The 16,906-nt window shown below is 42.5% G+C and overlaps 1 protein-coding gene across 1 annotated transcript in view; it reads left to right on the top strand.

Annotated features, from left to right (window-relative positions):
- The first annotated feature begins 4,201 nt into the window (after positions 1-4,201).
- Itga2 (integrin subunit alpha 2) overlaps positions 4,202-16,906 on the top strand; it is a 101,267-nt gene continuing 88,562 nt past the window's right edge. The window contains exon 1 of the mRNA XM_052159794.1: positions 4,202-4,417. Within this exon, the coding sequence (XP_052015754.1) occupies positions 4,360-4,417 (58 nt within the window). The 5' untranslated portion in view covers positions 4,202-4,359. The remainder of the gene's footprint in view (positions 4,418-16,906) is intronic.

Genomic DNA, 16,906 nt, shown 5'->3' on the forward strand with positions numbered 1-16,906 from the left:
TGTGTTGGTGCTGGAGATCCAACCTCATATCCTTGAGTTTGCCTACTGAACTCATATCCAAAGATTTATAACAATAGAGCTCACATATCAGAAAGAAAATTGTAATGGTAAGTATAAAGTGCAGAGAGAAAACAGGAAAGGAGGAGGTAGAGAGAGGTTGTGAGGGTGACTGTTGTCTTAGGTATTGTCCTATTGGGGTGAAGAGACACCATGACCACAGCAACTTAGAAAACAAAACATTTAACTGGAGGCTTGTTTACAGTTTAGCAGTTTGGTCCAGTTTTGTCATGGCCAGGAGCATGATGACAGGTAGACAGGAAGACATGGTGCTGGAGGAGTAGCTGAGAGCTACAGCCTGACCGGGCAGCAGACACAGGGAGACACACTTGACTTTTGAAACCTGAAAGCCCACCTCAGTGACACACTTCCTACACCAGCAAGCAGCACTCCTAATCCCTTTAACCTCAGACAATTTCCACTCCCTGATGAATAAGCATTCAAATATATGAGCCCGTGGGAGCCATTTTGATTCAAACCACCACAACTGTCATCTGATAAGACATCTTACAAGCAACAGAAGGGCTCATGGCACAGGGTGTACAGAGCTGGTGTGGTGATAAGCTGTCCTAGCGATAGTCCTGAGAAGCAGAAGAGAGGATTCTAGAATGGTGGTTGTATAGTATGAAATAAGCAAGGTGACTTAGAAAAGAGGTCAGAAAGGTACATGGGGAACCTCTTCAGGCTCCCTCCTCTCATCCAGCAAAATTCTGATCTAGCTTTGAGAGAAGAGAAAAACCTAGGAAAGCCTCTTCCGTCCATGATCATTCATCCAACGTTCCTTTCAAGCGCTCAGTGATGGCAAAATAATACTGAGGCATCAGCTGTCTTTGCCACTGCGTTATTATTTACTCTAACTGCATAAGACAAATGTTGAGTGTAGGGAAGTGAGGAGATCAGTGTACTTTAATGCTGTACCATAGGAGGAGTTCTTGATAATGTGTTCAGAGTTCTTAACAAGTTTTAAAGAAACTGGTTTTCTTTTTTCAGTCCTCCATCTGCAATGGAACCTCCCTGCCAAGATGCAGATTTCATAAAAAACTTTTTACTGGGAAGACCATTGTTCCCAAGGATGAACTCTCTAACACTACAGAATATGGACAGGGCAAGATCAAGGGTGTGGAAGGATCCCCCTGATCACCAAAGGATGGTCTTTGCTGGTAACTGGCTGGGAGGTGGGTATACATCAGCCTACACTCAAAAGGAACTCGCCCTTCATGCTGGGCTGGGATTTCCTAAGTCTTACACCAGCCCCAAGGGTAAGCAGAAGATAAAGAGGAGTAAACTGACTGACCTGAAATACAGGAGAGTGGATGAAAATGGCCAATGTGGTCACCTTCATTAAGAACATCCTTTGATGAATGAGGTGCTGGGATTTTTATGGCCATCCACAACATTAGACATTACTGTGGCAAGTTTTCTCTCTTTAACTGCTCCAACAAACTAGGAAACAAGTGATAGTGTATGCCGTAATAAAAAGATAAGAACTAAGAATCAGCGGGGGGAGGGGGGAGAAAAAAGGAAATACTGTTTATTGAATTTTGATACAGTTTTAGATGATTATGTAGAATTGTTGCAGGTTTAGAGACTACATGTCTGTTTTACAACACATTAAGCCTTATGATTTAACTCAAAGGACATACAACAACAGGGTCACATGCTGAGCCAGATATGAGAATTAACATGTCTTTTTTTATAAAGCCAGATATTAGAATAAATTAAGAAAAATAAAGAGCATTGCCATTCTTTTCATGGGTTGATTTATAATGGAAAATTATTTTCTTAAATATATGACATTTCTGTAAATATGTAATAGTTTCTGGTATTAAAAATTAATATACAAATATCTGAAAATGCTGTTTTAATATTTTATATGGTAAATGTAATAAAAGTTCTTTAATAGTTGGAATGGCATAAAAGGACCCTGAGGGTACCAGTGGGAAAGCCCAGCCCTTGCCTTGTTTCCTGATGGGGATGTGGTTTCCAAACTAACTAACCCAGGCAATGTACGTGTTAGGTAGGACGGCCAAAATTATCTTCTCTCGGCTCCTTCAAGCTAGTTAAATATTGTAACCCACAAATTTGCTCTTTGTTTCCTAACATTTTTGCCTGCTCTGAAAGAAAATATACAGCTCCTTATCTGACCTGCCCCCAAGAGCAGGGTGGTGCTAATTTATCCTGTTCTAAGAGCAACCTGCCCCCAAAAGATATACTTTCTTCTCCCCAACTCAGACAAAACACATTACGAAGAGCCACCCTGCTTCCCAAATAAAAGTCTGCTCCAAACAGAAGTCACATTTCAGTGAGTCAGAGGGGAACAAGCAGATAAGCATCTCTTGAAACCTGGCAAGCTTCCCACCAGGAGTCTGAGATGCCCAGCTGTGTGTCAGGGTTAGTGAGCAGTCAGAGTTCTCCAGTGTTACTAAGCAGCACTCAGCACACAGAAGGTCACAAGCGTCTGTTAGATTGTGTAAGGAAAGAAGTGGTGGGTGAGAGGCAGCCTGAGGCTATGAGGTTTGAGGGCGCTGAATATAGGATATTAATCATACATTCTACCTGTGGGTAAGAGCCAACTTGGTGTTGTCATGAGTCTAGGCAGTCATATAGTCTAACCCATTTGGCAGATCCAGTGAGAGACTGTCTCAACACAAAAGGTGGATGGCTGTTGGGGAACACCACTTAGGTGTGTTCCCTAGCCTGCATACATATGTATCTACACAATCACATATCAAAACACATAAACCTGTACACGTATGCGCATGTGCCACCCCCCCCCACACACACACACACAAAGAAGTGGAGGTTCCGATTCTACCTACCATTTTATAGATTTAAAGCGTTTGGCTTTTACCAAGTAGTTACATCTGTCTCATCCGGAAGTTTCCTGCCTGCTATACGGATTTGGGGAGTCCTTTCCTTCTCAGAGGCCTGCTCCCAAAAGATTTTAGATGAGTAATAACAATTAGACAAGCAATCCTTTTTTTTTTTTTTTTTTTTTTTTTTTTGATGAAACCTCTTGAGTGCTTCAAACAGAAAGCAGTCACTGGAATAATTAAAGCCTCGTCAATGGGCAGGAATCTGCGGCTGAGCTTTTAGGGAAATTGGGTTTAAAGACCATTAAAAGTGGATGTTCTGTTTCTTGGATTCAAAAGTGAATGATTTAGATGAATGTTATCTTTCCAGAATCTGAAAGATTGGGAAATGGTGAGGCACAAGCTCTGGGGGAGAGGTTTTCAACCTGTGGATCGCGACCCCCCTCAATAGGTGTAGTCTAAGACCATTGGGAAACACTGATGTTTACATAACAATTCAGAAGCAATGAAGTAGCAATGAAAATGATTTTATGGTTGGGGGTTACCACAACATGAGGACTGTATTAAAGGGTCGCAGCACTAGAAAGCTCTGCTCTTGAGCCCTGACGACTCTTCACTCTTCTCACCTGTCCTGAAATAAAGCAGGTAAACTCGGTGATCCAACTCATCGCCTCAGAAATGAATAATTCCCTCCCTTCTCTCTCACACCCCTCTGTGGCGCAAAAATAGTACCTGAGGTATAATCATAGCTTGAGAGCAGCTTTTTCTGATGACTTAGTGTCGAACCTGGTCATTCCGAGCTTATTTCTGTCCCTTTCTCCACCCACTCCACTCAGGAAAAGCAGAGAAGGGCGCGCACTTAGCTGCCAAGGAACTGCGGTGCAGGTCTCCTGGCTCTCCTGCTGAGCTACCAAAGTCTAAGGCTTGATACAATCGCATTGGGGGGCGCGGGGGGGGGGGGCACTGCCTCGGAGTTAGTTTCCTGTGAACAGAGGACAAAGTGATGTTGGCTGGGGTGGATCCTGCGTTCTTGGGTCTGGTGTGATAGAACAGTTTGGGTTTTTTTGTTTGTTTGTTTGTTTTGTTTTTTGTTTTTTGTTTTTTGTTTTTTGTTTTTTTTAACAGGGTAGGAAAAGCCACCAGGCTGGCGTCGCATCCGAACTGTCTGTAAGAGGCTGGGGGGGGCGGTGGGGGGCCGTGTGGGTGTCCAGGGATCTTGGCTGTTTTTGCAAAGCTCTGGAGGAGCCACTGCCGCTGAGGGGCTGGGCTCGGTGGGGCGTGGCAGGACAGATCCGGAGTTTGCCCAGGCTGGAGGGGCGGGCAGGGGCGGTTCCTAGCTCAGGAGCTGCAAGCAACTTTTCCTTGCTCTCATTCAGGCTGGAGAGAAGTCCTCCGTACAGTTTCTGGAAAGTCTAGCTTCTGGGAGACCTGGACGGAGAATACTGTGCACACCCCCAGAGTACTTTAGATTCTCCAGCGCAGACCCAAGATGGGACCGGGACAGGCAGGGGGCGCGCTTCTGCTGCGGCTGCTAGTGCTAGCTCAAGGTAAGTCTGAACTGCACTGCGCGTTGCTGGAGGGACCCACAGTGGTCCTAGGAGAGCAGGGGTGGGGATCGAGTACTTCTCTGGAGCTGGTGATGTCTGCTCTTCATCCATATGCCATGTGGTCTCGAGATCCCAGCTTCGCTTGAACAAACACCACACACACACACACACACACACACACACACACACATACACACACACCCTCATTAAGACACGTTTCACCGGATCAAAGCATTTTTCAAAGTTATCTTTCGAAGAGCTTTGGGTTTAGATGTTCTCACACCCACAGGTTTGGAGCGTTTGTGGGTGGCCCACAGACCTCGCGTCCAGCCTCCCAACTTTCTGCAGCTTCCCAGCAGGTGCTGAGCTAGCTCTGAACCAGGGACCCGGGATCTAGTTCCCGCTGCAGCCTGCCGCTCTCAAAGGGTGTCTGGCTTTGCAGGAAACTCTGATGTGTATTTTTCACCCCACGTGCACAATGCCCTCTATTCTTATTTCAGGAAGGAGCACTGATGTTTCTTTCCATAGGAGGAAGAAAAGCCAATCAACTCTTAAATACTAGGCAGAGGGCAACTCTTCCTTCCCTCCTGCCTTCCTCTTATTGTTGTAATGTCGTCCTTCAAAGAAAGTAAACTTAGGCGGTTCTCTCCCCTCTCTTTTAGCTGAGACTGGAGCCAGGCTGCCTGACCTGACTTCCTTTGCCCTTGGTGAGGAAGGAGGGTTTGGGTTGCTCCTTTATCCACAGCCTGGTTATGCCCAAGATGAAGGATTTTAAGGTAGTTGAGATCTCCTCGCGGAGGGGGCGGGGAAGATTGTATCTGGACTCTATAAATAGCTAACAAAACAGCAAAATGGTCAGTGGTTGTCAATTATTTTTACAAAGAAGGAAAAGGTTCTCTCAACTGTGCTTCTCTGAGGGGCATCTTTCTTTAAGGTTGAGGAAACCTCGTCCAGGTTAGCCTTGTAGAATTTTCTGTCAGAGAAGAGAGAAATGTGCCACTGTCCCTACTTTCTAACGGACACAGGGCACTGTTGCTTGTTGGGATGCTAACCTGTGCCCCATACCTCGCACATGTCCTGTCCTAGAGAAACACAGTTGATCTGAGGGGCCATCTGGTCTAATCTAAGGGTTTAAGACACTTGGATTGGATTCTGAAGTTCGGACTCTGGAACTCTCCTAAGAAGCCCTAGAAACCCAAACCCAGGCTTTTCATCTCTCTTTGATTGTTGCTATTATTAAATGGAGCCGCTGAAACACTGCACCGTTTCCTGATCTTTGAGATGTTGGGGCTTGTTCTGGGAGGAGCCGTTGAGAAGGACCTGGCTGGAATGTGTTGCCGAGAGGCATGGGGTTGGGTACCCAGTTTTCTTCTGCAGTTAGTTAATTGGGATGATTCAGCGTCAGCAAGCAGACAGGATTTTACATGACACCTGTAAAAATGATTCCAGGTATTTAGTTCTCTCTTTCTGGTTCAGTTACTTGTATATCCAAGGAGCACGTTTTCTCTTGATGTTTAATCATCTAATTAAAATCATATAATCAAGTTTTGCCATTTGAGAGAGCAATGGAGATTCATAAGTGGGCAGCATAATTTCAGATGCCTCCGGTATCTAAGGTTGACATTCATCTGAAAGTTCTGGGTCCCTGGTACTTTAAACTTTTATTTTATCCTCCCTATATAAACATTCTGAATTTATCCCTAAAGACACACTTATTATTATTTATAGATTACAGACATATGCAGTTGTGATGCAAATATTTACAGAAGTTAAAATGTAAAGGCATGCACCAATGTGTGCTTCTACACTTTACATTTTCCACAGCACACGGGCAGACATTAGACGCAAACTCATCTTGGATCGTATTTTAGCACATAGATTCAAATTTGTTTCCCATAATCCTTCCACAAGTGGATAAGAGGAACAAGAACTCAGTTTTGTTCCATACATATCCCTTTTCATTGTTCATGGGTAGGCTGAGGGTGGAGAACAGAGATCACGTGACACCTAGAAAATCTGTATATTGAGTGCACATCCAGAGAAGAAACCAACTGTAACCTTAACATGAATGGAGTCACACACTCTCCAGTGGGCTCACAGGGTGAGGAATTCTCCACGTGGATTCTGAATCATCACTTCTTAACTGTGCTCTGAAGGGTCAGCCCTCTTCCTCATACTAGCCTCCATCTGCAAACTACCCAGTAGGTTATCACTCATGGTGAGATGTCTTCCTTTTGATGTTTGCCTTCCTCTAGAAACCCCCTCTTCCCTGGCCTGTGTTCTCTTTCTCTCTCCTCTTTGTCACCTCTCCACCTCAGAGGCTCCTCATCTACCTATTGACTGATAGTGTTTGCAGAGCTCTGTCTGGGATCTCTCTCTTCATTCTAAACTTTAAAGTTTCTTCTGGGTCCAGCTCCTTCCCCAAGGCAGGATCCCTAACCACTTACCTCTTGATTTCAGACCCCCAATTTCCACACCTATGTGCTCTATTAATATGCCAGAGCCAATATTTCCTAAGGTGCGTTCACCACCTGCCTCCAGGATTTCCCCCTTTACAGTCCACTGTGCCTTTAAGGCAGCGTGCCTCGTGAGCGAGCTAGCATTTCCCAAGTTTTCAGTCTCACTCTCGCACTTAGGGCTCTGCCAGTTTTTCCTGCCCATCTATGCAACTTCTGCCGTCACCCAGGCCCATCCAGCCCTCCTCCTCTCCTATCAGGACACCTGTAACTTTGAACCTGGCTTCCGCATTTTGTTTCTTGTCTCTCCAGTTTATTCCCATTGCTCCCTTTCTAGAGCAGGTATCTGCTTTGTCAATCTACACCCTTACTTCAAACACTCGCTGTTTCCCGCCACATCCAATATAGGGTAAAGTCCACATTTCTTGGCATTCATAAAAGTCCTCTACCATCTGGCTGCACTTTCCCTACCAAGCATTTCCCCCCTACTATTCAATCCTATGCATAAGTACACAAGGCACTCCATACATGTATGCAATGTACACATTTCAAACCTTATAAACACACCTGTGTGCGCCATTCCATGTCTAAGCACGAGGGGCAAAGTTTATATTAAACTTTTCCCAGACTACAATCCCTTGAACTTCTTTTTCTTGATTTTCTTCTTTTTCTCTCATCTCTTTGTGACCAATCAGTTCTCTAGCCCCAGAAGAGATGAGCCCAGAAACAATTATAAAGTAGAACAGTTTTTATTTTGTAACCAAAAAAGAAAGCATGGGCTAATCTAAATTCTATGAACCAATCCAGGTGCCTCTTACCTTCAGCCTCCCAATGGCTTTGGGTGACCCTTTGATGAATCCCTTGATCACCCTGCATAGCCGAGCTGGACCCCATGACCCATCTCAGGAGGGCTCCGTGCTGGCTCATGAGACTGTTTAAAATGTCTGGATTCTGTCTCAGGACTCCATACTTAAAAAGATATCTTCATGCATTTCTGATGTATATTCAGGTTTATAAGTGAATGCATAAACACTATCATTGTCTCCTCCCATTCTCTAAATAAAATTTCAGTGTTGCCTGTCTTATGAAATGACGGCCAAGATAGGTAGTCAATGACCACATCAGTTTCAATAAATGTGGTAAGTGCTGTCTTCCTTCACGTGCTAACATCCTGGGTGGATTAAGAGGGAGAAACCTGCTATGTACACATGAGATTCTAAGGATGGGATGCTAGACACTCAGCAAGAGCACAATACATGTCAGAATATAAAAACCAAAAGCGTTCAGTATTGATGGGAAAATACTTGAGGCTGAAAATATCTTAGCATCATATAAGTATAACCACCAATGCCATAAACTTTCATCTTTACCACCAAGACTGCTTAGCTTAATACTTAGACCCAGGGCAACTCGAAGGAGGAGGAACCTCGGAATGTTTCCCCGTTAATTGCAAATCGAAGTTGTGAAGAGTTGCTGTCTGTTTCTTCCAGTTGTTAGGGTGCCCAAAATTTGTCTTTCCATACAAATAGAGAACAAAATGACTCATAATAGTTAAGAATCCTGATGGATGCCATAAGTCCAGAGATAATAGACTTTGCAAATGACAATGATTCCCAGTCCCTCTTCGATGACCCACAGAAGCTCTGCCAATCAAGCAGCATACAGTTTATTAAATAAGCCACAGATTCCTCCCCTAAAGGCATGTGGCAGACATGGTATGAAGTCAGAGAAAGCATGACACATGGTCCAGAGAGGTCTATGTGTATATGAATCTAAACACAGAGAAAGGAAGTTTCTTTGGCCCTAAAGTATATATAACTGGCTTCAACCCATCTTCCTCCTTATATTTATCAAGTTAGCACCCTCTGGACAAGTTGGAGATTGAGGGTATGGGGAGATTATACACATGGGGTGATCTATAAGGAGGCTTCTGGGAAAAGAATCTTCATTTTTCAGACACTATGATTTTATCACATTTGGATGCCAAATTCAAAGAAGACTGTCTTGCAGCCATCTTACCATCCAGCTACTGAAAGATAAGAACGGGTATACCGTAGGTAGCCCTGGAGAAAGATGGAAAGAAAATTAGAGCCTAGAATTGTCTTTGAGTTTCTAAATTATCCAAAGGAGATACTAAACTTCCTCTCAATTTCTTTAAACATTTTTATATCATTTAAGCCTTAGTTATGTTTTATATAGGTGATAATTGTAAAGTCTTCCTATGGCATGATAAATATCATGTTTGCATATGGTTCATGAATGATACCAAACAAAATGTTGAGTGTGGAGAAGGAAAGACCATAGGAACCGTGAAAAATCCTGAGAAGACAGGCGTTAGAGTTTAGATCCTCCATGGAGGACTGTGCAGGTCATGGGGTTCACTTTACCTGGATAGAAACAGCATTAGGGCAACATTAGACATGCAGCAAGGTTCCTAGAGGTTACAGCACAGCTTCTGCCAATGGAGGAATTACGTCTAATTCCTAGATCATGGAGGAACACTGACACAGAAAACCCAAGCTCACGGTTGATGGAGAATGAAAGGTGAGAGGTAAACGATCCTCTGGCCTTAAGGCTTTTCAACTATGGCAGACTCAGAGTCTTACCTTTAGGGTGGGGGAGGCCCTGAAGCTACCCGAGCAGGGAAGTGATATGCTCAGAATTGCTCACTGCTGTATCACCATAGGACAAGGAGGAGGACAGGCGGATAGGGACCAGGTAGAAGATGCCATGCATATCTAGGAGAGAATCAGGTTTAGTGCTAGTTTACCATACCAGGAGAGATGAAATTTAAATGCAAATGCTATGGAGGTAGATGAGGAGACAGGATTAGGTAGAAGAGGAGACAAGATTAGGCGATGGACTTAATGTTGTCACAGGGGGTGAGAGGGAGATAAAGCAGATGTTTAGATTTCTGCTACATAAAATGCAATGTGCAGCCATTTATAGAGGCAAGAATTGCTAAAAGAGGCAAGTTGTAGGAAAAAGTTGGCGACATCCAGGGGTGCCCTCTAGTTAGCCCACAGTGTGCCCTCTAGTTGGTCCACAGTGTGCCCTCTAGTTAGCCCACAGTGTGCCCTCTAGTTAGTCCACAGTGTTGTGTAGTGACCTTATGGTCAGGCCAGTGAGTGAGATGTGTACAGAAATGGGAGGCTTCACATCTGGAGACAACTGAGCATGGTATGTTGCTGAATTAAGCAAGGAGAGGAATAGGTCTCGAGCCACAACCTGGGAACTACCTTGGAGAGTTAGACGTGAAACAAATGTGAGAGAGAGAGAGACAGAGAGACAGAGAGACAGAGAGAGACAGAGAGACAGAGAGACATACAGAGACAGAGACACACACATATACAGAGAGACAGAGAGAGACAGAGAGACACACACATATATAGAGACAGAGACAGAGAGGCAGAGACACACATATATAGAGACAGAGACAGAGACAGAGACAGAGAGACAGAGAGACAGACACACACACACACACACACACACAGAGAGAGAGAGAGAGAGAGAGAGAGAGAGAGAGAGAGAGAGAGAGAGAGAGAGAGAGAATGAGAGTGATGCCACTTGGAAACACAGCAAGAAATCTGTAGGAAGTGAAGCACCACAGAAGAACTTGGAGGAGGAGACAGCTTTGCAGAAGTCACATGGTGTAGCTTCCTGGGTAATGGCAGTCCCCAGTGTCTGCAGTGGACAAGTAGAAGTGAGGAGTCAGCGTAGTGAGGTTCTGTAGACAGCGAGGAACACTTGGCAGAAAGAGGGAGGACAAAAAGAGAGAAGGTAAGACAGGAGCTGTTCCTTTCAGCATCTAAACCAATGCTTCTCAACCTTTCTAGTGCTGTGACCCTTTAGCACAGTTCCTCGTGTTGTGGTGACCCCCAACCATAAAATAATCTCCACTGCTACTTCACAACTGTAATTTTGCTACTGATGTGAACTCTAATGTAAATATTTTTGGATGTTACTGTTTGCCAAAGGGGTCATGACCCACAGGATGAGATCTACTGATCTAAGCAAAGATGGAAACACTTGGATATAAACTATGATAAATGGATCTCAAACTTTATATTCATAATCCTGCATGGTACATGTATCATTTTCCCAGGATCATGTTGTGGTGTCTGTGGGTTTCAGACACCCAGAACCAAAGAGTTAACAGGAATAGCTTTAGTGTCTATAGAAAAGATCTTAAAAGGGAGAAAGGAGGAAATGGTATTTCTTTTTAAGTGTGTGTGTGTGTGTGTGTGTGTGTGTATGTGTGTGTGTGTGTGTGTGTGTGTATGTGTGATTTGTATATGTGTTATACATGACAAGTATGTGTGCTCTTGCCTGTGGATATATATGTGTGGAGGACAGATGTCTATGTTGTGTGTCCTTTCCTATTGTCTTCCATCTTAAGTCTGATGAACAAGGTCGCTCCTGGTTCTAGAGCTTGCTGTTCAACTAGACTAGCTACCCAGCAACGCCCCACCCCCAGGATCCACCTGTCTCTGTTTCCCATTTTCACCTCAGTGATGGGCCTATAGATGCCCACCACCATGCCAGCTCTCTTTACATGGTTCCTGGGAACCCAAAGTAAGACCCTCATCTTATGAGACAGGAACTTTACCCGTGGAGCCATTTCCCCTGCCCTATTGTTAATATTGTTAGAGTTATAATTACTGCAGATTACATATATTCAAGGTTTTTTTTTTAATCCAGTCTATGCCTGCTGGTTCCTGTACAGAAATATTTTGTCCACTATGCCGTGCACACTTAAACTGCAGACTTTTCCAGCCTCTTCAGTTCACAGAATATTGTGGCTGCCAATCATTTTAAATATATCATAGCTCTTCTTGGAGATGGGTCTGTTTTCACGGCCCAAACAGTTAAAAAAAAAAAAAAAAGCTGTAGAACCGTAGGCAGACTCCTGCCTTATCATTCTGTTTCCCAAACCCACTACTTCAACGTTTGCTTCTATCAGTTAGAAATGAATGGGGACAGTTTCTACTACAGAAGCTTTCTGTATAAAAACGAGGTTAATGTTTAAACAGGGCGAGGCAAATAAAAGCACAGCAGCGGCTGTATTGTCAGCGTCTGAGATGATTTCGTTCTTTGTTAAAAAGCACGAGGAAAGCCTCTGCCCCAGTGGCCGCCTTGGACACTGGCAGCTGCCATTCACCGAAAGGTGGCCTTTGTCTGTCTTTGTGCAGGCCAGAGCTCATTTCCATGGATACCATGTAGTGGTGCAGACTGAACTCAAGCTGGAGTCTCGCCAGGGCCGCCAGACAGCTCTATTCCGACCCTTTCCCAGTTACACTCGGGTCCTTTAACCCACAGTGTCTTGAATGCTCAGAGGAGTAAAGACTGTTTGGGATTTTATCGGCCTTTCGAAATCTCACTGCGAGGGCTCTGTGCATGAGGCAGAGATTTTACACCAATTGGTTTGGTTTTCTAGGTATTTATTAGTGTCATTCCCTGGTGGGGTGGGAAGACAAAAGAAGTGCTTAGCTTGGAAATTATAAGACTGATGTGATGTTTTTTTCTTTTAGAACAAACATATAATATATACTTTTGATGAAAATACAGTACAGGATTGAAAAGGATCTGTGGGAATGTCATAGTGACTTAAATATAGAAACTTTTATCTCTACAAGGCTTAATATCTGGTCCCAAAAGATAGGGCTGTAATAGTATCACTGTGATATTATTTATTGTTACCATTTGAGAAAGGATTGAGGACTTAAGACACTAAGAGTGTCTTAAGATGTCATACAACCCTATGATTTCTCTCTTTTTTTCCTCTCTCCCTCCCTCCATCCCTCCCTCTGTCCCTCCATCTCTCTCTCTCTCTCTCTCTCTCTCTCTCTCTCTCTCTCTCTCTCTCTCTCTCTCTTTCTCTTCCTTTCATGGCCTGCTGTTCAGACATTCTCAAGCTCTCGACTCCTGTTTTGCAAATCATTTGAATTCTGTTCCACTGAAGCCCTTGCGTCTCAGGACGCATACCCATCTGTTATGGAATTTAGTGCCACTTCTCACACGGACCCTTCCAGCAGCTGCAGGGGGTGCGTCTGATCCCTGTTCACTCTGATAGCCTGTGAGCTTTAAGATGGCAAGCCCCCACCTTCCTCCCGTGTATCAGAGTTTTATTGTTAATATTTTAAAGATTACTTTATCGTTGGTTCATTAAGTGGAAGCAGAGGAAGGAGTGCGTGAGAGGGCACACATGTGGGAACCAGGGGAGGACCTGTGGGAGTCGGTTCCCTCCTTCCACCATGTGGGTTCTGAGTTTGGAACTCAGGTTGCCAGGTTTAGAACCAAGAGTCTTGATCTGCTGACACTGCTGCTGGTCTTGTTGGCATTCTGTTTGTGAAACACAGATGAATATAAGAATCACGGCGGAGCTGTCCATCTTTGTGTTGATTTATATAGGATGTCATCAGCCAGTTACGTGTGATCCAAAGGTAGTCTTCCACTCTGTGGACTTTAATATCAGAGATGTGTTCTGATGATATTCTTGCTGTGGATACCATGGAACTTAGATTTTGTGCTCAGCTGCTTCCATTTTTATTTTAAATGCAATTTCAAGGAAGGTTCTCTAATTCAAGGTCATAAAGATACTGTCTTGCACTCCATAAAACAATATTTATTTTGTATTTCATATAGACCTACATTTTCTTTTAGTAGATTTTTGTGAATGATATGAAATAGAAGTTAAAAAACAAACAAACAATAATCTTAGCAACATTTGTTCATTCTGCACGCATGCATGCACACACATGTTCACATATTCTCTCACACACAGAGACACATACACACACACAGATACATACACACATACACCAAAATTATTGCTTGTTAATTCTTTCATTCTAACACCCTTTAATCCTCTTTAGCTTTAGTTGTTGGTTATATTAGATATGCATTATTTCTTTCCCAAATGGTTTTGTTGTTTGGTTGGTTAGTTTAGATTTTTGTTTTATTTTTTTACCTTTTATAATCATTTTCTTGTCATTCTGAGCTAACCAGGTCTCTAATACAATAGCAAATACTTAATAACAAATATTGTGTTGAATATTGAAAAGAAAAGGCAAGAGGAGACTCCTTACCATGTGTGGATTTCAGCTTCTCACAGGGTGATGTTGACAGTGGGCTATTCACACACATTCTTTTGTCCCCAGTTTCTCCTTCCCTGTCACTTTGCCAACATATTTATTTAAATTAACAAATGATTTGATTTTTTTTATAAATATACTTCAGCATCTTGGTGATAATATAAATTTCCTTCTATAATCCATTAACATGTCAATGAGATCAGTTGCTTTTTGGATATGATGAAAGCCTTGTGTGAGTGAACTGTCTCCATCCTGATCAGCATTCATAATGGGTTGTTGGATTACAGTTTTGTACTCATGTTCATGATTGAGATTAGTTTTTTATTAGATTTTTATGCACTCCTCTTTTGGACTTTGATGTCAAGACTGAGCTATTGTCATAAAGTGAAATCCATTTCCTCTGTTTTGAATTTCTCTCTCTCAAAAAAATATTCTGTGAGCTTACAAGATGGCTCACTTGCTACGCAAGCATTTGAGCTCCATCCCCAGCACCCAGAGAAACCCCAGATGCTGGGGCTTGCAACTGTAACTTCAGCACTCCTATTGAGAAATTGTAGATGGTTTAAAGAATGTCCTGGAAGATCTCAGGCTGGCTAGATTGGAGTAGAAAGGACAGCATAAACAACAAGGTAAATCCTGCCTCCTCAGTGGGGAGAAGAAAACCACCTCCTGAATGTTGTCCTCCGACTCCCATATTCTTACTCTGTCATGTTGCATGCAGACACAGATGGACAAGCACACAGATACGACAGTTTTATAAAAAGTTTGTGTAAATTTAGCTTATTTTTCTCATATTCTTTTTAAAATTGTGTGTGTGTGTGTGTGTGTGTGTACACTCTGAAGGCCAGAATAGAGTATTTTATTCCCTGGAGCTAGGGTTGTAATCCACTCTATATACTGGGAACTGAACTTAGGTTCTCTGGAAGAGCAGCAAGTGTTCTTAACTGTGGAACAAGCCCCCCTTTAATGTTCTTGATTTTAAAAAAAAAGCCTCTTGGTAAATTGCTTCTCCTTACATTTTTAGAGTGTAAATTTAAATAGCAGCTTAGATATTAGAACTAGTCTTAGAATGTTTAATATTTATCTACCTTTTGCCATATAATTTTTTGTCTTTCCATTATGTCAGACTTTAAGTAACAATAAATTCACAAAGTATATCAGTTTTGTTGGCTGTGTTTGGCAAGCACTTTGGCTAGTTCACCGTTATCAAAAAAGAGGGTTGTCTTTATTATTATTATTATTCCAATATTAATTATTGACTTCAACTCTCAAATGTCTTAGTTGCTTTTATTGCTGTGTCCAAACTCCATGACCAAAGGAACTTAAAGAAGAAAGAGTTTGTTGAGGAATTACAGTTTCAGATGGAGAGTCTATGACCGTCATGACAGAGAGCATGGCGACATGTTGGCAGGCGTGGGAGCAGACCAAATATCTGAAAGCTTACATCTTTATCCACAAGCACAAGAGGGAGAGGGAGGGAGGGAAGGAGGGAGAGAGGGGGGGGGAATAATGAGTTGTTGACTCCTCAAAGCTCACCATCAGCGACACACCTCCTGCGACAAGGCCACACCTCCAAATCCTTCCCAAATCCTTCCACCGACTGAGAACCAAACATTCAAATATACAAACCTATGGGGACCAGTCTCATTTAAAGCACTACAACATCTCGTACGACACAGGAAATTATATCTATGTATGTATAAGTGTAAGTTACAGAGTATGGCTAAAGAGGCCTCATTCAAAGTCAAGATGCCTTACAGAAGTCAGAGGCAAAATGCCTGACAGACACACACACATAGGATCTTTGTGGGAGGTTAGGTAGGGAATTCTTTTGGAGAAGTGCTGAAGATGTTGGTGTAGAACAAAGCTTCAGGGTCATAGGGTTGACTCAAGCACTAGGATTGGGTTGAGCTGCAGAAATGAGATACAGAACCATGGAGGCCACAGAGCTGAGTTGCAGAGTTAAATCCAACCAGATGAGTATTTTATTTCCCTTATATTTACATGTCGCATCTATTTATAAACTTGTTCACATAAACTTTTAAATGGACAGGAATGGTTTTCATCACCTCAGCCTTTAATTAATGTAAGATCTGTCATATCTCCTCATTACTGCTGTTGCACCCACAAGGAATTTATAAAATTTACAATTATGTTAATTTATGTAAAGAAGAAATATTCCGTTTCACTTGCTATTTCTATGTTATGTTTATGTGGATTTTAGTAACTTGAGGTCTTATTTTCATAGCTTTCCTTATTTTCCTTCATGAAATTAAAGTATTTCTTCATCCCTATTTTCTTTCATTTTTCCTTTTCTTTGACATCAGTCACATTTAAAATTGATGCTCTATTTCTCACAATCTTTTATTTGCAATTTTGCCAGATAATTGTTTAAAGTATCCTCTGCCATCCATGGGGATTACATTTCAATACCTCTAAGGTATTTCTGAAAGTACAGATATTACAAAACCTTTTGTGTATTGTTTTCTCTTCTATATACATATGTATGGTGGTTTTATTAACGAATCAATCACCATTATGGTGGTATATACCTGAAATCCCCAACACTTAGGGAAAGAGAGAGGTCTGAGTCACCCTCTCCATGATGTATTGAGAAAATAATGTCTTCTTGCAAACAAAGAAGAAATGGGCATAGAAAATACTAATAATTTAAGAATAATACCCAATAATAAAAAGGAACTTTTATAACAGTGCTATAATAAAGTTTCATGAACATGATCTCCCATAAAAACACATAGCATCTCTCCACCTTGTCCTTTGTAATGATGCACTGCCTATGTGATGGGCAATGTGAGATGACTGACAGACTGTGACATGGCATCCGGCTACAGGACTGCCTGAACACAGTCTCTGCAAGGCCATTAAAGATATGAGATGGCAACTGAGTGGCTAACAGGCCAGTAGTTTGGATATGCTTG

The sequence above is a fragment of the Apodemus sylvaticus genome, chromosome 16, assembly GCF_947179515.1.
Source record: "Apodemus sylvaticus chromosome 16, mApoSyl1.1, whole genome shotgun sequence".
NCBI lineage: Eukaryota > Metazoa > Chordata > Mammalia > Rodentia > Muridae > Apodemus > Apodemus sylvaticus.